The sequence below is a fragment of the Globicephala melas genome, chromosome 10 (assembly GCF_963455315.2).
Source record: "Globicephala melas chromosome 10, mGloMel1.2, whole genome shotgun sequence".
In the NCBI taxonomy this organism is placed as follows: Eukaryota; Metazoa; Chordata; class Mammalia; order Artiodactyla; family Delphinidae; genus Globicephala; species Globicephala melas.
In genome coordinates, this window is record NC_083323.1 from 40,218,182 (window position 1) to 40,243,808 (window position 25,627).

General features: G+C 36.4%; 1 protein-coding gene across 6 annotated transcripts in view; it reads right to left on the reverse strand.

Annotated features, from left to right (window-relative positions):
• Positions 1–25,627, reverse strand: part of NAV3 (neuron navigator 3) — an 835,795-nt gene that overhangs the window by 196,955 nt on the left and 613,213 nt on the right. For 4 of the 6 annotated variants that reach the window (XM_030866220.2, XM_030866222.2, XM_060305660.1 and 1 more), the window contains exons 6-7: positions 24,328–24,511; positions 1,845–1,913 (exon numbers count right to left, since the gene is read on the reverse strand). In XM_030866220.2, coding sequence (XP_030722080.1) covers positions 1,845–1,913; positions 24,328–24,511 — 253 coding nt within the window. Of the gene's footprint in view, positions 1–1,844; positions 1,914–14,368; positions 14,409–24,327; positions 24,512–25,627 lie in introns of those variants that run through there. The other 2 variants (XM_060305659.1, XM_060305657.1) reach the window with 2 other exon arrangements.

The window sequence follows — 25,627 nt, forward strand, 5'->3', positions numbered from 1 at the left end:
GTACCCAACATTTCACAATCAGTTGCTACAATATTCAAATTTTAACTCACCTTATTATACTACTTGACACATTATTTCCATAGATTACCAGGAAATCAAACTCTTAAATGTATACTATAAATATTTTATAATAGTAACAGGTATTGCGAAATGGAATGAACATCAGGAAAACACACACGCCAGCTTAAGACCAGAAATGTTGATATCTTGGAATAGTTAATAGTTTCAAAATGTTGACTGTATTTTGGAGTTTAAATACATATGGCTAATAAATAGTTCCTTCAGCTATTTTGCTAATTAGAGGTTGTGTCATGCACAAGATTAGAATCTTTTCCAAATGACTCCAGCATTTAACTTTTACTCAAATGGATCTACAGGGTTTGTAAGTCTAGCACAATAACCACAGACACCAGGAATTTTGAGTACCAGTGATTGCACTATGTAGAAGGAACTCAACTAATTAATTTGGCCAAATGTCCCATCGTAATAAATCTGAGACTAGTCCTGTAGACACAGCCATAGGCTTAGAAAGTTCATTCCAAACTCACATTTATAAACAAATTTTGTCACAAAATTTGCCCTGCTTGCAATGAAACTTGACCTGTTTCTAGAAAGCAATTAAAATGCATTTTGATCTTGACTGTGACCCATGAAGCCAAGTGACATTTAGTTCTCAGAAGAACAAATTAAAACAAATTTAAAAATCCATTTGCTCTTCTCATTACCCTAATTTGACAGTCAGCCAGAGCTCAAGATCATTCATCAAAGTAATAAAAAGAGAAATGAGAATGAAGCCAAAAAAAGAGATGTTCTATTAAATCAAAGAAGTACTTAAAATATATTTTATGTTCATTAAGTCTTAGAAGTAATAATAAAAAATGCTTACTGAACATGGCAGGTCACTGTTCTTTGCGCATCCTAGTTTATATCATTTCTTTTGATTTTTAATTAAATACCCTTTTAATTTGCCTTTCCAGAATCAGTTTAATTACTATGGAAATGAACATAACTTAGGAAACCAAGGCAAGGGGAAAAGCACATAACCTCAAGTCAAGGCATCATAAGTAGTTCTTGTGGTCAAATACTGCACAATATGATTAATTATTAGAGTAGTGACTAGTAAACCACCACTGAGATACTTCCCCAGTGAGTGAGATGGCACATATAATCACATAATAATCAGGGGGGCAAAACACATTTGCTGTGGCTTCACTTAGCTGTACCATCATGCCTCCAGTAACCTAACATTAAAAAAAGTCACTTTCCACACATTTTTCTGTACCAGTATTTTCCAAACAGTATAGAATGCACTGTCATTTATTATAATAGACTGCCTTTAAAATACATATGATATAAAGAAGCAAAAATTTAAATGATTAAAGATAAAAGAATGGTTCAGGCTGAGCTGGTGCTAACTTCCCCACAAAAATCTGCCAATGTTTCTCACTTCTGCTTCCAAATGTGCAATAATTAATGCATACCCATTTCAAAAAGCAATTACAATCTTGTTTTACTTCCAGATTTGTGGCCTGGAAAGAATGGGGTCTTCAAAGCAATTTTTCCCCTTGACTTTCTCTAAGCCTAGAACCTAGACTTCAGCCCAGTCATAGCACTATGTATAACTAAACTGAATTAGAAGAACCCAAGACCCATTTCATAATCTAACACAAACATGCTCACCCCCAAGAAGGCGTATGGAAATCTACTTGGAAGAATTCGGTACTCTAAGCTTTTCATCCAGAAGTATGTCAGTTTTTGAAAAAAGTTAGAATGATAGGACAAAATATCACTGGGCATTTACTTTATTATCACTAACAAGCAATAAATTAGAGATATTAACTGACCTAGTAGGCTTTTTTTGACTGGTTGCAATTCCACTGTGATTAGACTGAGTTGCATATCTGGCTGCCAGACTGTATGAGGAGAAACAGAGAAATTGAATTAAAGAGATTCTTTGAACATGGAAAGAAAGTACAAACTTACAAGAAAACTATGAGTTAATGAAATGCAATTAGAACATGTACAAACATGTATAAAGAATAAATTAGAAAATTATGATAATGTAACACATATACCATGACCTTTGATTATGAACATATTATGAAATAAATAATGCTGTGGACCCCTTAATAAGTGTGTCATCAATGAATTTTAAAAAATGGTTGTGTGACAATATTAATATTTTTAAAGTAATATTATTCCATCTTAGAAAAAAATTCAACCTTTGTAAATGACAGTGAAAACTTCAGGAAAGCTAAAGTTTGACTTAACACCATAGCAAGATCTCTTTCTCAAAAAGATTCAAATGGAAAAAAGAGTATGAAATGAGAGTCATTATTTTCTTTTATAAACTCTTCTAGTCTGCTGTTTTAACCTAAATACTATTTTGAAAGCCAAAAGATTAAAATATCTGGTTTCTGTGTAGTAAGTTACTGTTGATCTCTAGTCCTAGATAGAATATTTTATGGAAGTGATTAATACAAGAAGTTTTTCTAGAGAAAGATCTATGCAAAAAATTGAGATTAAAATGGAGTCAAATTCTTCAAAAACGGACTGAACAACTGCTGATGACAATTTCTGGGCATTCTTGAATTACAATTCTTAATGATTTTTTAAATCACAATCTTTGGTCGAAAACACACCAAAAAGCATTATGGAAACCAAGTTTTGAAGAGCAGTGGATACTTTATAAATGAAATGAACATGTGTGCTTTAACTTGAACTGATTTCTGAATTACCTAATGGTTCTGAAATTAGTGTTCTGAAGGCTATAGTAAGACTCAGTGGGCCTAAACATGTTCACACGTGCTGTGATTGTCGTGGGTTGATGTGTGAGTGGAGAATCACTCTGCTGGTGAATTGTTATGACTCTACATGAACACATTTGTTGTACATGCACAGTTTCCAAGGCCTCCAAGGAAACAGGAACAACATGGGGTTGTTGGAGTCAGGGTGGAAGGGTCATGTGGAGCCCTGCTGTTAATCCAGTTGCTTTGCTGCTAAGTAGAGGGTATTTAACCAAGGGAAGGATCCCTTAAGATGGTGACATGTTTCCTGAGTAAACTCTTACTCCATGCAGCCAGTCTGTGGTGGGAGTATGCAGGCCTTTGAACTGCCTGGCTAGAGAGGAATAAAGAATTCCTCATATCTAGACAGCTTTTCAGAGCACTTGTTTTTCAAGTGGATATGTGATATATTCTTATTTGCAGAGAGTGCATTCTGTATTCTAACTGTACTGGACACTGAGACAACTGGCTACAACTGGCCAAACTACCTCAGCAACAATAATATCAGAGGACAATTTAAAAGTAAAAACCAAAGCACTCCAATGAAATATTAATTCAAAAATTAAAACTAAAAGTACCCAAAGTGAAAAAAAAGAATCTTCTGTGAACATGTCAGTCTGCTTTGTCAACCCAAGAATAAGAGAACTACCTACAGGTTCACCATGATGTCTTCTATCCTGTACCCTCCAAATTGAACACAAATATTAGCAGGAGAGATGCCAATAAAACAATGTACTTTCCCTCGGGGAACTAAAGCCACCTCATGGATTTTTTCTTCCATGATTTTAAAGATGTATCATAATTTCTAGTATAGAAGTAGAAAACCAACAACAAAATCTAGAGGTTAATCGACTTGGTCAAAATCAGTCTGATTTTATTGCCCACTTGTGTTTTCTAATTATTATGAGAATACTCTACTAGTTGCCTATATTTTTGTACCAAGCCATCCTCCTTTAATTCTTTGAAACTGGGCTTCTGCCCTATACTATCCTTACAAATGTGAAACTGTTATTTGAAGAAGAGTTTGATTCAACTCTCACCATATTCTAATATTTTTGTATTTGACCCTATTTTTCTCTCTGCCTTTTTAAATTTCTCTCTTTCACAGACTGTCATACTAATAAACTCAATTGATCTGCCCACCATCATTCTTGTCCATTTTCTCTTTCTTTCACCAGGCCCTCTCCCCTTACCCATCTCTTAAAAGCATGCTTTTTCATATGTCATCTTTCCTCAAACACTTGTATGCATTCTTTCATTTGATTCTTACCTAAGATTTCAGGTGAACTCTACTAGAAACTAGAGTTAATAGCTGCATCATACTCCCAGTCATCAAGATCAACTGAATAAAAGACATCCATTTCCATGACCTTCAAAATCAATTACCACATCAAACTCACCATTTTCCTTTTTTTAATCCCCCAAGTTCTAATCAGATCCTTCCTTTCATTTCATGATTTCTGTACACAGGATCACCATTTTCTTTAGGTGTTTGGGCTTGAAACCTCAATTGTCAACTCTTCCCTTTTTCCTTCCTTTTAATTATTGTAGATGTGCAATCAATACCCTGCCATGCTGATTTGACCTCTACAAATTTATCTATGTTCTCCTTCAATTTTCATGTTTACCATCTAACTCAAGCCCCAACACTTCTCACAATGCCTCTAGCTCCCTTTATTTCTCTCTTTTTCTTTCTTTCTCTTTCTTCCTTCTTTCCTTCCTTCCTTCCTTTTTCTTTCTCTCTTTCTCTCTCTCTCTCTTTCTTTCTTTCTTCCTTCCTTTTTTATCTGGCCCTGGCTCTCTATGCAGCAGAAATGAATTTCTTTCCCCACAGTGCTTGTGATACCATGTCCCTAATTTCAGGTTTACAAATGGGCTAGTAACAAAGCAAGTGAGTAGGTACAGCCAAAGCAGTTTATTAGTGAAACAGACACAAGGGACATGTAGACACAGCTCTGAGGCAAGTGGGGGCAGATAAATAGAGTCAGAACACCACTAAACTAAGGATTTGCAGACATCTGGTTAGAAGATTATGTATTCTTTTCCTGAAATGTTGTCAAATGAAAGTCTTTCTAGCTAATGGGTGGCAAAAAGTATCAGAAACAAAAGCATAAAAAAATAAATATTTTGAGACACACTGTGGGTTCTACTAAAGGAAGTATCTTCTCATCTATCCTGTAAAGTAGAATATCAAGGGAAAGCTTTTTATTTCCCCTAACATGGAAGGGAAGAGGAGGAGATTAGAGACAGTCAATTAAAAAAAAGGATGAAACTCATCTGGTGTTCAATACACAGAAGGATCCAAACTGCCAGAACTATCCAATACAGCTTCAGTGCAAACCCCCATGTAGAACTGTAATATCCATTTATTATAAGGAAAGAAAACTTCTCAAAGTAAACCGATCCTGAATTGCAATCAGGATCATAATTGCAATCATTGACCACCAGAGCCTCACTACTCAAGGTGTTGTCCACAGACGAACAAAATGGCATCACCTGGGCCTTGTTAGAAATACTGATTATTAGGTCTCATCCCAAATCTACTGAATCAGAATCTGCATTTTAACAGGATTCCTACACATAATAAAAGCTGTGTTCTACAGAACATCCACAGATGTCCAAGTTTGGAGGAAAAACACCTGTTTCCAAAGTCAAAGAGCATAATCTAAACATCTCAAGCCATGCCTCATTTTCTATTCTGCTGCTGCTGCTTTAGATAGCGCTGACACCCTCCTTCCTCTAGAAATCCTCAACTCACTTAGCTTTCTTAACACGACAGCTGTCTCTTGAGCTACTCCTCCTCCTTCCAAGACACAGGTCCACTCACCATCACCCCTTCTAAATTTTGTACTATGCCCACGAATATTTTCAAAACCATAATCCTAGGTCTCAGCTGGTATATCCCTCCATTCTTTTTATATCAAATCTGTATTTTATACTCCAATCTCAATTCTAAACTCAGAGCCTCTTTTCCAAGTATCTCATTATCTCCTACATATTCTACCTGGATCTATCAGCTATATTTCTCCCAGATATCCCCCAAATGTTCAAACCTTAACTCATTATTCTTTCAAATCATCTCTCTCTCTTTGACTTTGTTATTTAAATTTAGTGTCACCAACTTTTTATTTTTCCATTGAACAAAGAAGAGTTGTCTTCTTTGACATGACCCACTCCATTTCTACCTCTGTGTCAGTTCTCTCATGGACTCTGATAATGCCCCTCCACTAGTCTCTTTGTTATCATCCCTTTTTTATTGCCAACCAAATCCAATCATTCTTCTCACAGTCAGCTAACTTCCCAAGAGAGAATAGATGTCAATCTCTTCCTCTGAAATTGCTGTTGACTCCCCATTGTCTGTAGGATATAGTCCAAGCTCTGTGATCTGGTTTACTGAGTGTTTCCGTGTGTCTCCTCAGACTCTCTTACAGCTTCATCTCCTCTGCACATCCTGCATCCCATGTTCTCCACTGTTATCACACCTCTTCTTCTGGCCTGAGGCCTCTTCTCCCCCGGCTCCATGGCTTTTCTCATGAGGTTTCCTTCATCTGCAACACCATGGCTTCTCTTCCCCACATCATGAAATCTTACTTCTGCTTTAGGATCCTGCTCAAGTGTCACCTCCTTCTTGAGGCATTTCTCAAGTCTTGCAGAGTTAGTTTTGTCCTCCATTAGTCCCCAGGTCCTTATTCATCTCTAAGGATTAGGTTAACATGGAAATTTATCAGGGTAAATGCTTATCTCCTGAACAGATTGCATTGTTCACCAGGACAGGAATTACGGTATGTTCATTTCTTCATTCTCAGTTCCTATCATGGGTTGGTATGTGTTCAGTAATTAACTATTGATTGCTATTAATTGGGTAGTATTATCAAAAAATGATATGTTATACCACCATCTTTTAACCAAGGGAAATCTTTTTAAGAATGGAATTATCAGAAGTATATTAAAGGAAGACACTTGTCTTCACTGTGTCCTTATTAAGTGACAGTTTACATTTATTTTCTCATTTATTCCTCACAATAGTCCTGCAAAAGCGATATTCCATTTCTGACTGAAAAATATGAAACCGCCTTTAAACATTAAGTAACTTGTACGAGTTATACATCTTATATATAATAGTACTGAAATTTAAACTTTCTTCTGTTGGATTCTATAAGCTGTGCTATGTTCTACTATACCATATCATTTTCTTGCAAAGTACAACTTGTGATACTTTAATGTTTCTTTTGCTATTAATTCATTGCCTTTTGGATTTGTATCTCCAAGACACCATGATAATAACTTTATATTGCCTTCAGGGTATCATCTCTTCCGGTGTCAAATAAATTTACTTTCAATAGATACTCTTCAGCATTTAGATAGGGAATTTTAAATAATTTCATTCAACAGATGACTTTATGTAGAAATAGGAAATAAACAGTAAAACAAATTTTAAATGGTCTGATGCTTTTAGTGTCCAAGCAATTCTCAAAAATCTTCCAAGTAAACACTATTTTTTAAATGTTTAAGCCACATTTTAGTAAGAGCTAGAAAATTATGGCATACTATTTATAACTTGCCACTCCCATGTTCATTGCACACATGACTAATTAATCAATCACAGAACTTTTTTCTGCTGAGTCCTGTGGTAGCCTCAAAATTCTTGGCTAGGACTCCAGCAACCCTTACTAATCAGAACACTTAGAATGAGAGTAAAACTTACTCGATCTCTTCCTTATGCTTTCCTCAGATATTGTTAAGAAGATTTTGAGTGGCTCAGTGCAAGATTTTTGTGGAAGGTTCTATTTCTGTTGTAGTTATTCTACCAGTGGACTTCCATGCAGAAGTAAAAATTATGTAATCTTATTCCTTAGCTTTCATTTTCAAAAATCAAATTGGACCCAGATACAAAGACATGTGCGTCATTAAAAGTCACCAAAACATAATATCTGAGCCTCACACGTCTATCATTCTTTACCTCCAATGGCTACTATCAAGGTTCTTTCAAAAAAAAAAATCTCAGTTGAGACAGTTAATATTTGAATTGCCTTAATTGCTATTTAATTCCCATGATAGTTAAAATATTCTTTTAACAACTACTCATTGCCCAAGTAAAAAGTTGGAGAGCCACAGTAACTTCCTAAGAAATTGAGCCTTTGTCATGACCCCAGCAGAGAATACCAAAAGGTTTAAATTGCAGAATAAATAATAAATTCCCAGATTAATGAGATCATTTTCTTTGATATGTAAAGAAGAAATTGGGGGGACGAAAGAGGTTGGGATATTTAGCAAGCCTGGAACCAGGAGACCACATAGGAAATCACTGCTACAATTCAGGAAAGATTTGATGAGGGCCTGAATGGAGGCAGAGGCACAGGAAATAAGAGTAAATGATTAATGAGAGAAGTTATAATCATGGACACAGGACTTGAAGGGAAAAATCTAAGATGGCTCTGGGGCCTCTGGCTTGGGTTGCGCAGTACAGTTACATGGGAACAGAGGGCAGGAAAAAGAGATTTAACACCCCTGATAGAGTGTAAAATGAGAAAAAAAAATCAAGACTCCACTTTTAAGTTATGTCATTAGTCAAAGGGTGAATAAAGTAACAGGAAATACTAGGAAGATGGATATTCACAGATGAATAAATCCATTTTCACAGCAGAGAAAAAGTAAAGATCACTTTATGGTCATATTATAATAGCTCTTTTTTAAAGCACATAATAGTTTTGGATATTGAATAAATTAATAAATAAGAAATTGACTTCACACCCCTAAGGTATTTAAAGTGGCAGACAGACATAGATATTGAGAAATTTGATTTAGTTTTGTGTTCTACTTATTCTAATAAGCGTATATTGATTGACGTTATCCACCAATTAATAAATCATTAAAAAGGATTTTATTGACCACCGGCATGTATCAGCAATGTGCTAGAACGATTTAATTTGGGAAAATTAGGTTTAAGAATGCAGGGATGACTGTTTCACTCTGAGAAGTATAACCCTTCAGACCATGTATTCCAACTCAAAACCCTTCCTAAAAAATACAATTTGATATTTAATGGAAACTGAACTGACTTCAATCTTGGAAGAAGAAACGAAACAATATCAGGCAAGTGTGCAAAAAGTGGTACATTCAAATATCTACCTTCTGTGAATTATTCAATTGAAATGCCAGTAGTAAAGATCTAATATATTGGTTAGTAGCACAGACTCTAAAGCCTGAATACTCTACCTGAATCCCAGCTCAGCTGTTCTCTGTGCCTGTGTCCTCAGGGGTTAAATAAGGATGACAATATTATCTATCTCAAGGTTCTTATAAGGATTAAACTGTAGATCACTTACAAGGGTGTCTGGTAGAAATAAGTGCTGGAACAGTTAAAAAGAAAATTCAGTGGGATTCAGATGTACGTTTGGGAGTCCCTGGGTTTACTAAGCCCCCATGTGAGGCTCTATAAATAGTCTGGTGAATTCATTAAAACATAACTTCCTATGTTCCTACAACTACCCTGCCCTCCTGTGCTTGGTTGTCTTCTCAACACCACACCACATTCTTTGGCCCCACCTATCACTTACTTACTTACTTACATACATACATTTATTTTTTATTGATTGATTGATTGTGGTACGCGGGCCTCTCACTGTTTTGGCCTCTCCCGTTGCGGAGCACAGGCTCCGGACGCGCAGGCTCAGCGGCCATGGCTCACGGGCCCAGCCACTCCGCAGCATGTGGGATCTTCCCGGACCGGGACACGAACCCGTGTCCCCTGCATCGGCAGACGGACTCTCAACCACTGTGCCACCAGGGAAGCCCTCACCTATCACTTCTGATGCTACTACATTCTTACTCTAAGACCCACAAGCACGGACATCTCAGGACAGTGCCTGAGCTTTTAACTCTGGCTCTCAATCTCCTGGTTTATAATTACTTTGAGACCCGATTTCGTGCAAGCAAATACAATTGTCTTATTCTCCCTCAAACCTCTCTGGATACTACTCACTCTTCTTGTTTTCTAAACTCAACAATATCAAGCCCTATAGGTCCTAATCTTATAAAGAATCATCAGAAAATTGCCCCAATAGGACATCCAAGAACCACCATTCCCAAAACAGCACGCACAGGATGAGCCTTCCAGAACCTGCAATTCTCAAAACTGTACATAATCCCCAAAGTATCTCAAATACAGAATTTCATAAATGTTCTGTTTTGTGATACAGTCATTAGATGAAAATATAGTTTTGATATGCTTAATGCTATAGTATATTTGCTTTAATATTTCAACCACAGTTTTGTGTTAGATTTGCACTCTAAATGTCATAACTAATTTGAAAGACAGGGGTAAAATGTGTCAGAAATTGAGGCAGTCCTCGATAACAACAACAAAAATAATTTGCCTTTAAGAAGGTAGCAAACAGGCCTCCATAATTCTGAATATATTGCAAAACAACAAAAGGAATTCTCTTGTTTGCTCACTTGACCCATACATGTTTGTAGTCTCCAGAGTTTTGTTCTGAGCCCTCCTTTTCTTCCCTAGCTTTATACTCTCTTCCTGAGTAATCTCTTCCATCTCTATAGTTTCAATCAACAAAACATTGCTAAGCCAATGTTCCCAGGTCCATATATCTGGCCCTGACCACTCTTCTGGGCTCCAGAGCCTCATATTAGATATCACCATCTAGAAGTCCCACTGAAATGTCAAATCCATGAAGGCCAAAGCTGAACTTCCTCTCTTCATCTCCTTCTCATCTGTTTCCACCACAGCATTACTATTTTTTCCCTTGTTGAAATACATCACCACCAGTGAGTCAACAAAACTAGAAATGTGATGATTTCTTTGGCCCTTACCTCCAAACAGTCCCCAAATCCATCTTCCTCAGTCCCACCCTCATGCCTATTAACATTAAATTGCTCAAACTCTTGTCTCTATGGCTATAATGTATGACAAACCTGGACCCTCTCACATTTCTCCCCAAAGCACATTTTTCTCCACCCTGTCACCAAGGTCATGTTCCTAAGTTATAAGCAGCCTCATTTTCCTTCTGCTAAGAAAATTCCTGAAGCAACTTCCTTTACCTTCAAGAAAGAACTCCCAGCTCCTAGAAGGAGCATCCAGAGCCCCCATGAATTGGCCTCTGCCTATAGCCTCCCTCTCATCATGCCCTGTGGCAATTTAAACCCAGAGCTACAATCAATTATTAGATGCTCCTGCCATTAAAAGGTGAGATCTCTATCCTACCCACCCTCCCTTTGAAGCTGGGTGGAATTGTCAGTCCTTCATCTGTTGGGTCACAATACAGTTGGGTCACAGTACAATGTCCCTGAGACAGCCATGCTGGTGAGGCCATATGTAGTCACTGTTCCAGACATGTGAGTGAAGAAGTCACCTCAAAAGTGGATTCTCCAACCACAGGTGTTTTGCCTCGGGGCAGCCTGTGACACTCCAGCCATTCCACCCTTCCCTGTGAAGGTTCCAGAAATAGTGGAGTAGAGACGAGCCATTCCTGATGTGCCCTGTCTGACTCCTAAGCTCACAAAATCCATGAGGATGATAAAATCGTTATTGTTTTGTGCCAATATATTTTAAACAGCAAGAGATACCCAGAACGCATTTCCACTTTCACTTTCTGCTCAGCCCAAAAGTGGCAGCTTCCTGAAAGTGAAATGGCATTTTCCTCATCAGTGCCTTTGTATGGGCTTTGGTACTCTGTTGGAGTAGTTAGCACACCTCACTGAACCACCTGTTTAAACATCTAGGTCCTCTATTAGATGATGGGTGAAATAAAAGGTTAAAGCATCACCTGATCTCAGCTGCACATCTAGCATAATTCCTGGCACACAGTGGGGGCTGAATCTTTATTTGTTGAAAGGTCACATTTGAACTTTCAAACCACCAGTAAGAAAGAACCCTGTGCTCTAAGGTAATATGTGAAAGATCACTAGAACAATGTTGTTTTTCATTAAGCCATGTGGTATTCATGGACTACGCACAGTGACTGGTTCATCAAAACATAACAATAAGCACAAAACAGTAATTTTTAAAATGGATGTATTTCATATAAATATGATAATACACTATGTTTATCAGAGCAATCTTTCATATTATGTAGGTTTTTATAACTCCTCATCTATATTAAGAGATTTTACAGAAAATTGTTTTAGAATCAACCATCTTTCCTCCCTTCAGTCTACTTGACTTCAGCCTTGGAGTCACACAAACAGGAGTGGAAATCCCTATACAGAATCCCTCTACAGTCACACCTTTAGTACTCTTGATTCCCAAAGAAAGAGAAAAAATGCTTAACCATAAAATCACATTTGTTCTACTAACAACACTATTCCCAAGGAACCAAGGAGGAATACAAAGAAGCAAATTACACAATATGAGGTAAGAAATTTCTTGGGCATAAATTTTGGTGGAAGTTTTTTAACCTCCCAATTTTACTTTTCTTTTGTAAGATGGTATCATGTGAAGAAGACAGGAATTATTTCCTTTCAAATTTACTAAAAATGGCTTGAGAGAAAATTAGGGATAAATTATCCAAGGTGTATTATAATTAAGCACATTGGAAGAAAGTCTTAAACTAAGGATTTTATATGAAATAACAAACATTGAAGATAGTAGAACACATTCACTAAAATTTTTAAGGCTGAGATAGATTGAAATACATTTCCTTATATATCCTATGATTGCTAAAAATGAAACCGTATCTTCAGAATTAATATTTAAAGAATTCTTTAAACCAAATTCTTCCTTTAGTATATACAGTTTCCCTTCTGTAGGGTCCTTGTGCAATGTTATAAAATGATAACTGACAAGCTAATAGCTCTAAAAAAGAGGAAAGTGTTCAGCCACTTCTGCAAACTATCTTTTGTACCTTAAAACCATATACGCTCCTTCAAAAATATTTAAGACATTTTGTAACAACTATACTCACATCAGAGTATGTGATAAAAATGTTGTCCCTATACATAAATTTTGCAGAGACATCACTAAAAACAGTTATTGCCTAATCCATAAATGAGTCAGAAGCTTAGCCTTCATCCACATGTGTTTCTTTTTAGCAGCTGGGTGGCTGAAATATCATCCTGATTACATGTGAGACAGGTTACTGTGATAACTTATCCCATTAGTGAAAGATGGCATGTAAATCTATTATAACCTCTGTCTTATCTTAAATTTCAACTGACAGTTAATAAGGCCACCTGCATGGTCTGCTTTTGAGGGATCTCAAAACAGTAACTAAAGAGGGAGATGCCTGGCTAGGATATTACTGCATCAAAGTCTCATGTTCTTTTAGGAATGGAGAACTTCAAGATAAAGAACTCAGGAAACCAGGCTCACATTTCTCTCACACTGTTACCATAAATCAGATTTTCACACTGCTTTTACTTACATGTAGCTCAAAACACTATGCTGCTGCATGGATCTTTTCCATTTACAGCTTTCAGTGTGGAGTAAAATTATATCTCAATGCATTCAGTGCTCCATTCTAAAAGCCCAATTTAATGCAACCACCTTAAAAAAACTGGACCCTGAATACCGCTAGACAAAACTATTTTTTTAATTTAACTTTTATTTTATATTGGGATATAATTGACTTCAATGTTGTGTTAGTTTCAGGTGTACAGCAAAGTGATTTAGATATACATATATATATCCATTCTCTCTCAGATTATTTTCCCATATAGGTTATTACTATTTTTTAAGCTAAAAATGTAAACAAACTTTGGCAAAGACTACCCTGATGAGTGAAAAAATATGGATTATTTAATACTTCTGAAGATTTAAAAAGTAAGGGGACACGGGTTCAAGCCCCGGTCCGGGAAGATCCCACATGCCGTGAGCAACGGCATGCACCACAACCGCGTGCACCACAACTACTGAGCCTGCGCTCTAGAGCCCGCGAGCCACAACCACTGAGCCCGTGTGCCCCAACTACTGAAGCCTGGGCACCTAGAGCCCGTGCTCCGCAACAAGAGAAGCCACCGCATTGAGAAGCCCGCGCACCACAACGAAGAGTAGCTCCCACTCGCTGCAACTAGAGAAAGCCCGTGTGCAGCAGCAATGAAGACCCAATGTGGCCAAAAATAAAATAAATAAATAAAAGTATTGTAGGAAGCACAGACTATGTTAAACTATTTCCTAGTACCCATGTTCATGAAAATGAACTTAATTATTATGCTTATAAAATAATTATATAAATGTTTGAAGATCTAGAAGAAAGTCTATTTTAGAGAGTCCTTATAATTGGGCTCCTCTCAATTTACTGCAAAGCAAATGTAATCACTAATACAGTCAGTTTCATATCATTAGGGATAACTGGGGTCTCAAAACATCTCTGATGGTGGAATCTGGTCTAGAGTCTGCCCCCACTTGTGAGGAGAGAAAGCTGGTTTTATTTACACATCTTTTGAGACTGAGAAGTCAATTAGAAAGGGGTGGGTGCTATGAGTGGTCAGCAGCAGAAGCACAGGAAATGGGAGTGTGAAGAGGCAAATGTTGACAGTGCGCTTTGTAATGAAGAAGGACTTTTAACCAATGGCAAGACTATCTCAGCTGCAGAAACATGCAAGTCCCCCAAATTCAATTCTATGCTCACCCAGTCATCCCCTGATTACAATTTGTCTTTCTCTGTAGACCTGGTGACAGGAAAACATTCAATGGTCATACTGACACAATTATTATAGTTTTTGTGACAGATGCATTTTTCCATTGTAAGACAATAAGTTGAACCTTTGAGACAGATTTTAGTGGAAAACAGATTAATACATAATAATTTCATATGGTATAAAATTGCAGATATAATAATCAACTCTACATTATCAGTGCTCTATTTGAGAAGAGAGTGCCCCAGAAATAGTAAAGATCAAATAGAACCAAACAATGTCTAGTGTTTGGGAGACAATGTTCATGCAATATATAAACAGGATATCAAAATGTCCTGGAGTAAAATGTTAAAGAAATAAATCACAAATTAGCTATTCTGAGTAACGGCTCTGTGATGATACATGGATCATATATTTGGTAATTACAAGAGAAAATTATGAAACATTGGCTTACCATTGTTTTTATCGAGACATTTATGTCAGAGAGCACAAGTCAAATTCTCTAAATTAGGAGTGAGTCTAATACTTTATAATATATATTATATTCTCACCATTCCCTTGGAAAGATGGAGTATAACTGTGATGTTTGCATTTTCTACCTGGAGAAATCAATCTCAGTTAATTGATTTTTACTTAGTTAAAGAAAAAAAAAGTTATCAGAATGAAGAATGGTTCTGTCAATGAATGTGATGCCATTAACATGTTGATAAACAATATTAAGGTTTAAGTTCAAAACATCAAAGGATAACATGATAGATAAAAGGGGCCATCAATGACCAAGAGACTTCAGCAGCTTTTGGAGAACTGAAAATAAATGAAGTATTTTTGATGTGGAACACATAGCCTCCATGTGTTCTCCATCAAAATGAACACAGAAGCCTCATCCTACTATACGCATGGAGGGAGGATTCAGTCTGTAAGAACGAGGGAGGCTGGACTAGGAAATTTCAGATAAGATGAAGGGGATATAAAAAGAGGGAGAATAATCGAACATCCATGTCAATTACTATTGATGACCACTCCATGGCCAGACACAAACAAACCAATTAACCATCCAAACAAACAAGAAGCGATTTTAACTATAATAACTGAATAATCAAAGAAAAAAAATGCCAGCAAAGAGGGGTCTCTCAATATACCTGGACTGACATCCCTCTAGAGCATCATTAAAGGAGCTATGGCCTATTCTTTTTTTTCAAACCGAAGTGTATTGCTCAGCCATTAAAAAGAATAAAATAGTGCCATGTGCAGCAACACGGATGGACCTGGAGATTATCATACTAAGTGAAGTAAATCACACAGGGAAAGACAAATGTCATATGATAGCACTTATATGTAGAATCTAAAAAAATTGATACAAATGAACTTTTTAACAAAATATAAACAGACTCACAGACTTGGAGAACAAACTTCCCCCAGGGGGTAAGGGTGGGAGGGGGAGGATTGATTGGGAGTTTGGGATTGATATGTACACACTGCTATATTTATTTAAAACAGATAACCAATAAATTAGAATTACTTTCTAAAATAAATAAATAAATAAATAAATTGAAGTGTGTAGTTGATACACAATAAGTTTCAAGTGTACAACACAGTGATTCATAATTTTTAAAGGTTATATTCCAATTATAGTTATTATAAAATACTGGCTATAGTCCCTGTGTTGTACAATATATCCTTGTAGCTTATTTATTTTATACATGGTAGCTTGTACCTCTTAATCCCCTACCCTTATCTTGCCCCTTCCCCCTTCACTCTGCCCACTGGTAGCCACTAGTTTGTTCTCTGCATTTGTGGATCTGTTTCTTTTTCTTTATATTCACTAGTTTGTTTTGTTTTTTTAGATTCCACATGTAAGTGATATTATGCAGTATTTGTGTTTCTCTGCCTTACTTACTTCACTTAGCATAATACCCTCCAAGTCCATGCATGTTGTTGGAAATGGCATTATTTCATTCTTTTTTATGGCTGAGTAATATTCCACTGTGTGTGTGTGTGTGTGTGTGTGTGTGTGTGTGTGTGTGTATACACATATATACACACACAATATCTTCTTTACCCTTTCATCTGTTGATGGACACTTAGGTTACCTCCATATCTTGGCAATTATAAACAATGCTGCCATGAACACTGGGGTGCATGTATCTTTTCGAATAAGTGTTTTGGGGTTTTTTTGGATAGATACCCAGGAATGGAACTGCTGGTTCTATGACCCTTTTTGCTCAGTATCATCTGAGTGAGGACCTTCCCAGAAGCCTGTTGAAATGTGCAGAAATATGGCTCCTACACATCTTATTTCTCCTTTTCTGATTTATGCCTCTCTATCATCAGCTGTCCAATTACTAGTACATATTTAAATTTTTAATTGTTTGTCTATCACTAAATGTAAGCTTCAAAAGGGCAAGGATTCTTCGATTTCTTTTGTCCTCTGTTGTATCTCCAACGCTTAGAAGAGTGCCTGGAACACACTAAGTGCTTAATAAACATTTGTTGAATATATTAATGGGGGATGGGAGAGATGGGAGAGTGTGTACATCAAAAGATAATGATCAAATTAATGAATAAAAATTAGTGGTAGTAGTATTTTATTTAGCTATAAGGGAATACTCACTAAAGGAAATACCTAAAATAATTAATGGGGTTACCTCTCTGTAGCTAGACCAGGCTTGGGAAGGTCTGAGCATTGGGCCGTCATTTTTAAATCATAAGGATATTATTACTTTGAATTACATTTATGTATTTAATAGAAGTTAGAAGTGTAATGGACAGAATTGATCAGAGAAAGTGAGAGAGGAAGGAACAGTGATGAAGTTGACTTGAGGTTTTTAATGTGGGTCAATATATTTCATTATATATGTGATATGAACTAGAAGTGGGAGGAGGAAAGATGAAAGTGGCTGGTTTGAGTGCCTGTTACATGCTAAGTGCTGTGCTAAGGAGGAACTTTAAACACAAATTATGTCAGGTGGTCTTCTCGATACCCTTTTGAGAAGGTTACCACTATTCTAATATGAGGTAAGAAACCTCGTATTTGAGCAGGTTAAAATTACTTGCCTCATGCCACATCACTGGGAATTGGTTGGCAGAATTGAAAACCATGTTTGCCTGACTCTAAAATAACCAACACTATACATATGCTGCTTCATCATAACAACAGAACCATGAGTGGTTGTCAAGCTTTGAAAATAATGGACTAGAAGCACAGAACATAAGCAGTGTGTGTATGTGTGTGTGTGCATACTCTTAGTATTACACCCTCTCTTGGTTTCCTTGATCAGTCAATTAAAGAATAATTTCTTTATAAATATAAATTTTATAAATAAAATAATTTATTTCTCTCTAGAAATAAAAAATTCTGTTATTTAAAAGGAGATTCATAAATGTCATTTTTGTTTGTTTCATTTTCTTTAAAGTTTAATTGATTCACTGTCTTTTATGAAGAGCACACTATAGGCCACAACACAGAGCTCAATTAAGCAACTAATTGAAGCCAGGTTCATGAGGGCTTAAATTACCAGAGCCTTCCTGTCATCTTAAATTAAACTTCCTTATATACTTCTCAAGATTTATAACCCCAGGCTGAAAAGCTGTAAACCATCCCAGTTTCAGAGTGAATCTCCCAGAAGGAAATGATGTTTCCTGGAAAAGAGGAAGGCAAATGTCCTCCATGGAAGAAGGCTCCAAAAGCAATGTGTGTGGCAGGGGTCATGGGAGCCTCGAGAAGGGGCTGCAAAGGGAATAGACAAGTCACTCAAATAGCACGTGCCCAGAGATTTTGCAGTTTGACTTGTGAGTCCTATAGGAAGGAGCAAATTTATCTAAACAGCAAGTGGACACATTCTTGACTTTCTCCTACCAAATGTAAAGCAGAAGGGCAAATGATTTTCTGTGGAGACCATAATCTCCCCAAATCCCCAAATAGCTCTTATTTTAGTTGAGAAAGACTTATTACCACTGCCTTTAACACTCTATCACCTATCTAATTTCTTACCTACACTTTCACATGCATTGTGTTTCTTTTTTACATGTTTTAATTCTCTATAATATAAAAATACGTGTTCATGTGATTCAAAAATCACTGTTTTGGGATTGGTACAATTCACCAACTATTTAATAACGGGATGGGAAATCATTTAATGATGTAGACAAAAATTAAGCTAAAAGGCCTGTATTCTAAGGAAAATCACCTCCATTTTTTAAACTTTTAGCAAATAGAAAACATTTTTTATGTATACTATTACCCTAACATCTCATGTATAACCAGACCAGTACATAAGAAAAATGAATTTTCATTTTATAATTTTCCTTCACTATAATGTTTTATTAGATATTCTCAGGAAAATTAGACATTCATGACATGATTTCTGCTCAGTGCTGGCTGGTCTCATGTGCCAGGCACTGTGTACAGTTTTGGTGAAATTGAACTTTCTGTTACTTTTCATGTCAACTAGAATTCTGCCAAAACTCACATATGTAAAAATATGATTAGCAGAAATATCCTGAATGTCTATGACATATTTACTGATGGAAATAAATTTTCTGAGTTTGAAAATTATAGGATTCATGTCTACCTTGTTTTTTGAATAAGAAGTACTATTTTCCCCATCTCCTGGTTAATGCCTATAGAAGATAACTATGATCACAACTCTTACATAAGATTTTTAGTACTTTATATTAAAACAGTTCTCATACTCTTTCCAGTTGGTTAGACAAAGGGCCTTTAATATACTCTTTTCAAAATAAAATGAAGCGCCAGAAAAATAAAAGAAATTGATTTTATATTTTATATTAAATAAATGCAAACAGGATACTTAACATTCTTTAATATAGCAAAATGTTTCAACTTTACCTATGTTAAGTCCTTCCAAAGATCACTGAAATAGAGAAAAATTAATTTTTATATGAAATATGTTCGAATTTTTGAGATTGTTGCAGGACTGAGGAAATTTAGAATGAGTCACAGCTTTATTTTAATACACATACTACAAGTAGATAATTCAAGTCAAATGATAAACAGATCAGTGATCAAGAAACAAGACTGCCCTCACATGTCATCACTAAACTTACACCAACCATATGTCATTTTAGGGTTAATTCAGAACACAGGTCTTTCAACAGTATTTTTCCCTTTGTAATATTAGTTTATGTTGACGAGGTAAGGACTTCTGTATTAATATTATTTATTAACAAAACAAATTAGTAATTTGGACATTTTAAAGATAATACATTTGTGTCGGATTAGTTGTGGCATTCATTTTTTTAACCAGCCTTTAATTAAAAATTGTAAACTCTGCACTAGCTGCAAATTAGAGGCATCATTTCTTAATCCTAGATCAGATATCTTCTTTCGTTGTCTAAACCAAACATGACAGAGAAGACAGGAGTTATAAACATGCAAGGCTTTAAGCTATCAATGATATTTCATAGCCCAAACCCTTCACTCATGTTACCTATTACTTTTTGTGGTACCAAAATGCTAATGATCTTGGTAATCTGCTTTCTTATCCCGCAAAACAGAAACCACATATTGGTAAAGGAATGGTACTCCACAGAGGCAGCAACACTGATAGCAGTGAATTAATGAATGATAGCCAGAAAACAAAGGGAACAAAATATTTATAATAAATAGGTAAAAGACCAAAGAGGTATATAGTCAGGCATCAACAAGGATGGAAGCAAATAGTTCCATCAGACTTGGATAAGGTCTGATGGTTCCACTACATATCATTCTGAAACTAACTGTAGTTCAATATCATGACCACCCAAGAATCAAGAACATTTTATCTTTATTATAGCAGTTTTGTAATACACACAATTCTCATTTTAAATGACGTACCATTGCAATTGTGAATGTTAGAAAGTTTTCCTACCTGAAATTAGAAGCAGCTATAATAAAGGTTCATTCATTCTTACTTAACTCATTTCAGAAATCATTACTAAGGACGTACTGTGTATAAGGTTTTGGGCTAATCCCTTGAAATACAGAAGTGGTTAAAATGTAAAAATACTGCTGTCCTCACAGTGCTTACATTCCAGAGGGGAGGAAGTGGCAATAATAAACAATGAATATAATAAATAAGTTGTAGGTTAGAGAGGGGTTAGAGCTACAGAAAAGAAGGAAAACTACAGCAACCATGATGTGGAGTGCAGATGGGCACACTGCAGTGTTAAAAGAGAAGTTAAGGTCAGCATCAGTGAGAAGCCAACACTGGAGCAGTTGACTTGCAGGAGATGAGAGATTCGGCCAAGTGGCTATCAGAGGAAGAGCATTCCAGGCAAAGGAATCAGCTACAGCATATTTCCTAAGCGGGGAGCAAGCCTAGTCTATTTGACACCATGGCAGGGCTCTGAGCAAAAGAGTGACATCTGACAGGTATGTTCAAAGAGTTTTGTAGATACTGACCCACTGAACTCCCAGAACGATTTCATGAAATCGATGCCATTTTTTATACCCTTTTAGCAGATGAGAACCTGAAGCATAGAGAGGTTAGGTAAGTTGCCCAAGGTCACACAATTAGGAAGTGGTGGAACTGGGATCCAAAATGCAGGCAGTCTGATTCTAGAGGTGAGCTCTTTTTTTTTTTTTTTTTTTTTTTTGCAGTACATGGGCCTCTCACTGTTGTGGCCTCTCCCGTTGCGGAGCACAGGCTCCGGACGCGCAGGCCCAGCGGCCATGGCTCACGGACCCAGCCGCTCCGCGGCATGTGGGATCCTCCCGGACCAGGGCACGAACCCGTGTCCCCTGCATTGGCAGGCGGGCTCACAACCACTGCGCCACCAGGGAAGCCCTAGAGGTAAGCTCTTAACAAGGAGATATTCAGTCCTTGAACAGGACACACACAGGCACGCATGCTCGCTCACATGTGCACAAACCCCCCCACACACACTCAAGAGTGGAGAGGAAGCTGAGAAGCCAGAAGAGGAGAGTTTGTTATCCACGTTCTATGTCTCTTGGTCCACATTTTATTTTCTCTCTTGTATATTTTACTTGTTAACCTTTAGATCAAAATGTCTGTTTAAATGAAAGATGTTCAAATTGACTGAAAACATTTGGGATTATTCTCAAAAGAGTAAAACAAATTAGCAATTCTTAATGTATAAAATAAATATTGTGGAAATTATTGTGGAGTTATGTCAATTTACTTTAAATAAACAAAGAGAACAAAACAAAAATACTCTCATGAAACAATGTGCACTAAAATTATTTTAGGTCTACAAAGAAAAATACAAGAACATTTTTCTGGCTAAATATCCAGAATAATATAGCCACCAGTCATTCAAGCTATCCACTTGGGAAGAGCTTTGGAATCACAGAAAGGCTTCACAAATCATGATTTATGACTCTCATCTCATGTAAATGAAGATAATGTGTCACTGAGATTCTTTTCCATGTTAATTATCTTGGTTCTATTGTATAGACACTTATTCCTTTCCTATGTACACTATCAATACAGGCTTTGAAAAATGCTTAGGTACATTGTTATATTTAAGTTCACATAGATTATAATTCATACACTATTTTACTATGTCAAATCTATACAAATGGAAATAAGTATTAATGTCTGAAATATACCATTCTCCAAAACATAGAATAAATTCTGTTAAAATGAAGACTTGGAGCTCCTCTTTATCATGGTGCTAGCTAAGTACTACACTACTCTGCATTTATTAAATTAACAATCCCAAAAGTAATCAAATCCAATTTATCAAAAGAAAAAATTATTTAAGAGTCTATCTCAGAATTAAAGGACACTGGTGAAAAGAATGCTTTTCGTAAGCTAAAAAAAATAAGATAGCTTAAAAAAAATAAGATAGCTCTCCCCAAGATGGTATAAAATGACCATGCCTATTATACATAGGTCTATATTTTAAAATATAATACAGTTTCATAATATCCATGCATATCCAGCAAGAAGAGAAAAAAATTTCCCCCAACGGGTCATAACCACTGAGAAATGTGGGGCAAGAAACTCCACATGGCACATACAGAAATAGAGTGAGGGAAAGCAATGACAAACGATATCTCATCTCACTTCCAGAGTCAACATCCTTTGCACAATACCACTTTACTTCCTATATTTTTCCAGCTACCATTCTTGTTTCTTGTCCATTCAAATGACTTAAACCAAACTCTAGGAAATGTTATTTCTGGCAGTTCTCAAAATCTAGATCTCTTTCTACCAACCACCACTTCCCCAAAAAGATTAATAATAAAAAATATATTTTATTTTTTCTCCTTCTCTATTCTTAAGGAAATCTAAAGAACTTATACTGTAGAGAATGTTTTTTTCACTTTGATTCTTGCACAATTTCACATGACATCACAAAATACCAAGACAAGCTTAAAGAACAGAAGCACATCTGCATTACTTAGTAAAAACAAATATCCCTTATCATTCCATGGCCTTTGTAGTACACTCCATATTTTTTGGTGAAACTGTGATTTTTCTTTATTAATAATTCACTAATGAGTAAAATTTGCCAAAGGAAATGAGTTTACATGGCTGTACAGAGACAGAAACATTGCTTAATGTGAAGTGAGGGATGGTTGACAGATGAAAGAGAAGGGGATTTCTGAGCTGCTGAATATTGACAATAAGTGGGAAGTGGTTTGTGAATGTATCTTGGAATTTTATGTTAGCTTTCTGAGTCAATACTAATTGCCAAAAACAAACTCAAGGCAAACTGTATTATTAGGTTTTAGGCTTGGCTTCTAAGATGGAAAAAGTTAAATATTTACATATGTGTGATACAGTGTGTATATTTTAGTAGACGATAAAAGAGTATTTTCATATTGGACATTCTCCCTCCTTAAGAAAAATGATCATAGCTATGTATGCCATAGAGCTAATGATCTGATAACCCGAAAATTGATCAGAAACATATGAGTAATTTGCATGAAACCTGTTAACTTAATTACGTTCTGTGATCATTTTTTGATGTGCCAACTTAGCTAGGTTTATTTAGTTCCACTCAACACCAATCTGGGTGTCGCTGTGAAAGCATTTTGTGGATGTGGTTAAAGTCCATAGCAGTTGACTTCAAGTAAGGGAGATAATCCTAGATTATCACTAGGATAGTAGGCCTGACTCACTCCTTGAAAGGTCTTAAAAGTGGGAGTGTGGCCTCCTTGAGAGACGAAATTCCACCAGTTTATAGCGGTTTCAGCTCTTGCTAAGAGTGTCAGCCTGTCTTCCTGCTGGGCTGCCCTCAGGATTTCAGACTTGCCTAGCCAGACCCCATTATCATGTGAATCAATTCTTTAAAATAAATCTGTTTGCACTGTTTCTTACTGATTCTGCTTCTCTAGCTGAATCATGACTGATATAGTTCCAAACTGGAAAAAAGGCAGGAACGAAAGAGTAAAGGAAGCTGCAGTGGTTTGCCAGCACCCCACACCCGCTGTGTCTACATGCACCCACAGACTCAAGTCAGACAAACAATGTGTGTATAGAAACTCACACACACGTATACACGCACGTGCACGCACAGATAATCTCACATCAAAATGGTATGTTCCCAAACACTCAAACTCCTGTGTTTAACAGACCTGAAATTTTTGACAGACGTAACGATTTAATCGATCAAAAGCATCAACCAAAGAAAACTACACAACTGGAGACTAGGATTCAAAAAGCACATTCTAAACAGTAACGTGTAGAAGGAAGGAACTCTGATATACTACTGACAAGAAAGACATTTCACACATTTTCATACAAACCACAATCACCTTCAGAAAACGAACACAAATATTTCACCTAAAAAGTGATAAGTGTTGGTCGTCCAACCAATAGAAAAGTGGTTTTAAATTCTATAACGCTAATCAAAGAATCCCATCACTTTGATACAACTATATAAAGATGTTTTCCAAACTCGCAAACAAAAACTTATTAAAAACAAGCTGTATCAAGAGAAATTCATTCTAAACACATTCCCCGCTTCCCTTCCTTACCTGGACTGCATATCTTGCTGGGTTTTGGCCTGACTGGCTTCTGCCTGAGGGGAGGCGTGGGTGACCCGCTGCTGAAGCTCCACCAAGGACTGGTAATACTGCTGCTGATGATGCTGCTGCTGCTTGTAGCGAGACAAACTGAAAAACAGCCCTAGAATGGCTTTTAAGTTTCCATTTCTTATTTCTGTATCAAGCGGAAAATATAAAAACAGTATCATAGAAAATGATTATTTTTTACAAATGAAATTCTAGAAGCAATTCTCTTAGGCTAAATCTACGGAGACAGAAATACAACTTGATTTTCTCAGTCACAGATTTAAGCAAATCTGATTTTCTGAAACACGCTAGCATTTCCAAATAGCTTGGAAATTTCAGGGAGAGAGGGAAGGGATGAAGCGTAGAGAGAACAAAGCTTACTCAAGTGATGTTCTTTGCTGACCCTGAATGACAGTTTTTCTAGAGTTAGTTTCTTCATGAAAATGGATGGGCTGTCAGTCTTGTGCTAATCATTTGGTTTAGCACTCTGCTTCCCTCACAGACACACACAGCTGTTACCAACACGGTGGTGGCTATGAGCTAGAGAAAGAAAGCCACTTAAATGCTGGTTGTCCTACATTATAAATACTGATGCTACGGGTGCACCTCATAATAGCAACTAGATTTATAACTGTTAGCACAATTCTAAATCACCCACCAACCAAGTTATTTTCAAAAATATATGTATATGTCCTCCAAAACGCAGACTACATCATAGGTATCCATTTTTAATGCTCCAATTCTTTTATTTTTAATTTATGTTACATATTAATAAATATTAAAGATCACCTTACTCGTGACTTTAGATAACATAATTGAATAAATGTAAGTGGAATTCCTAGTTCTAACACATGGGGCTCCTGTGTAAGTTTTTCTAATATTGAATAAAAAATTCAATGCACAAAGTAGGCTACAACATGAGCCTACATTTTCCTCCTGCAGTTATAATTTTAAAATTAGAAAACGAGATGCAAGTAAAGCTTGATATAATGCTACACAACCTATAATCATAATTTAACTGAAACTTGCTATTGGCAATAAAATATATCCTCCTTTGAGGTCAAGGTTTTATGGCTCCTTTTTGGAATTTAGAAACATTAATAAACTACTTAGATTTCTTGCTCTCTGATGGTTTATAATGCCACACACACTATGCCGTGGAATTATTCATATAAAATGAGGCTGAATTGTTATAAGCCCCCAATCTTCCTCACAGGGGTCATAACATATAAGTGTTGGCTTGTTCAATATAAAGCTACAGTGA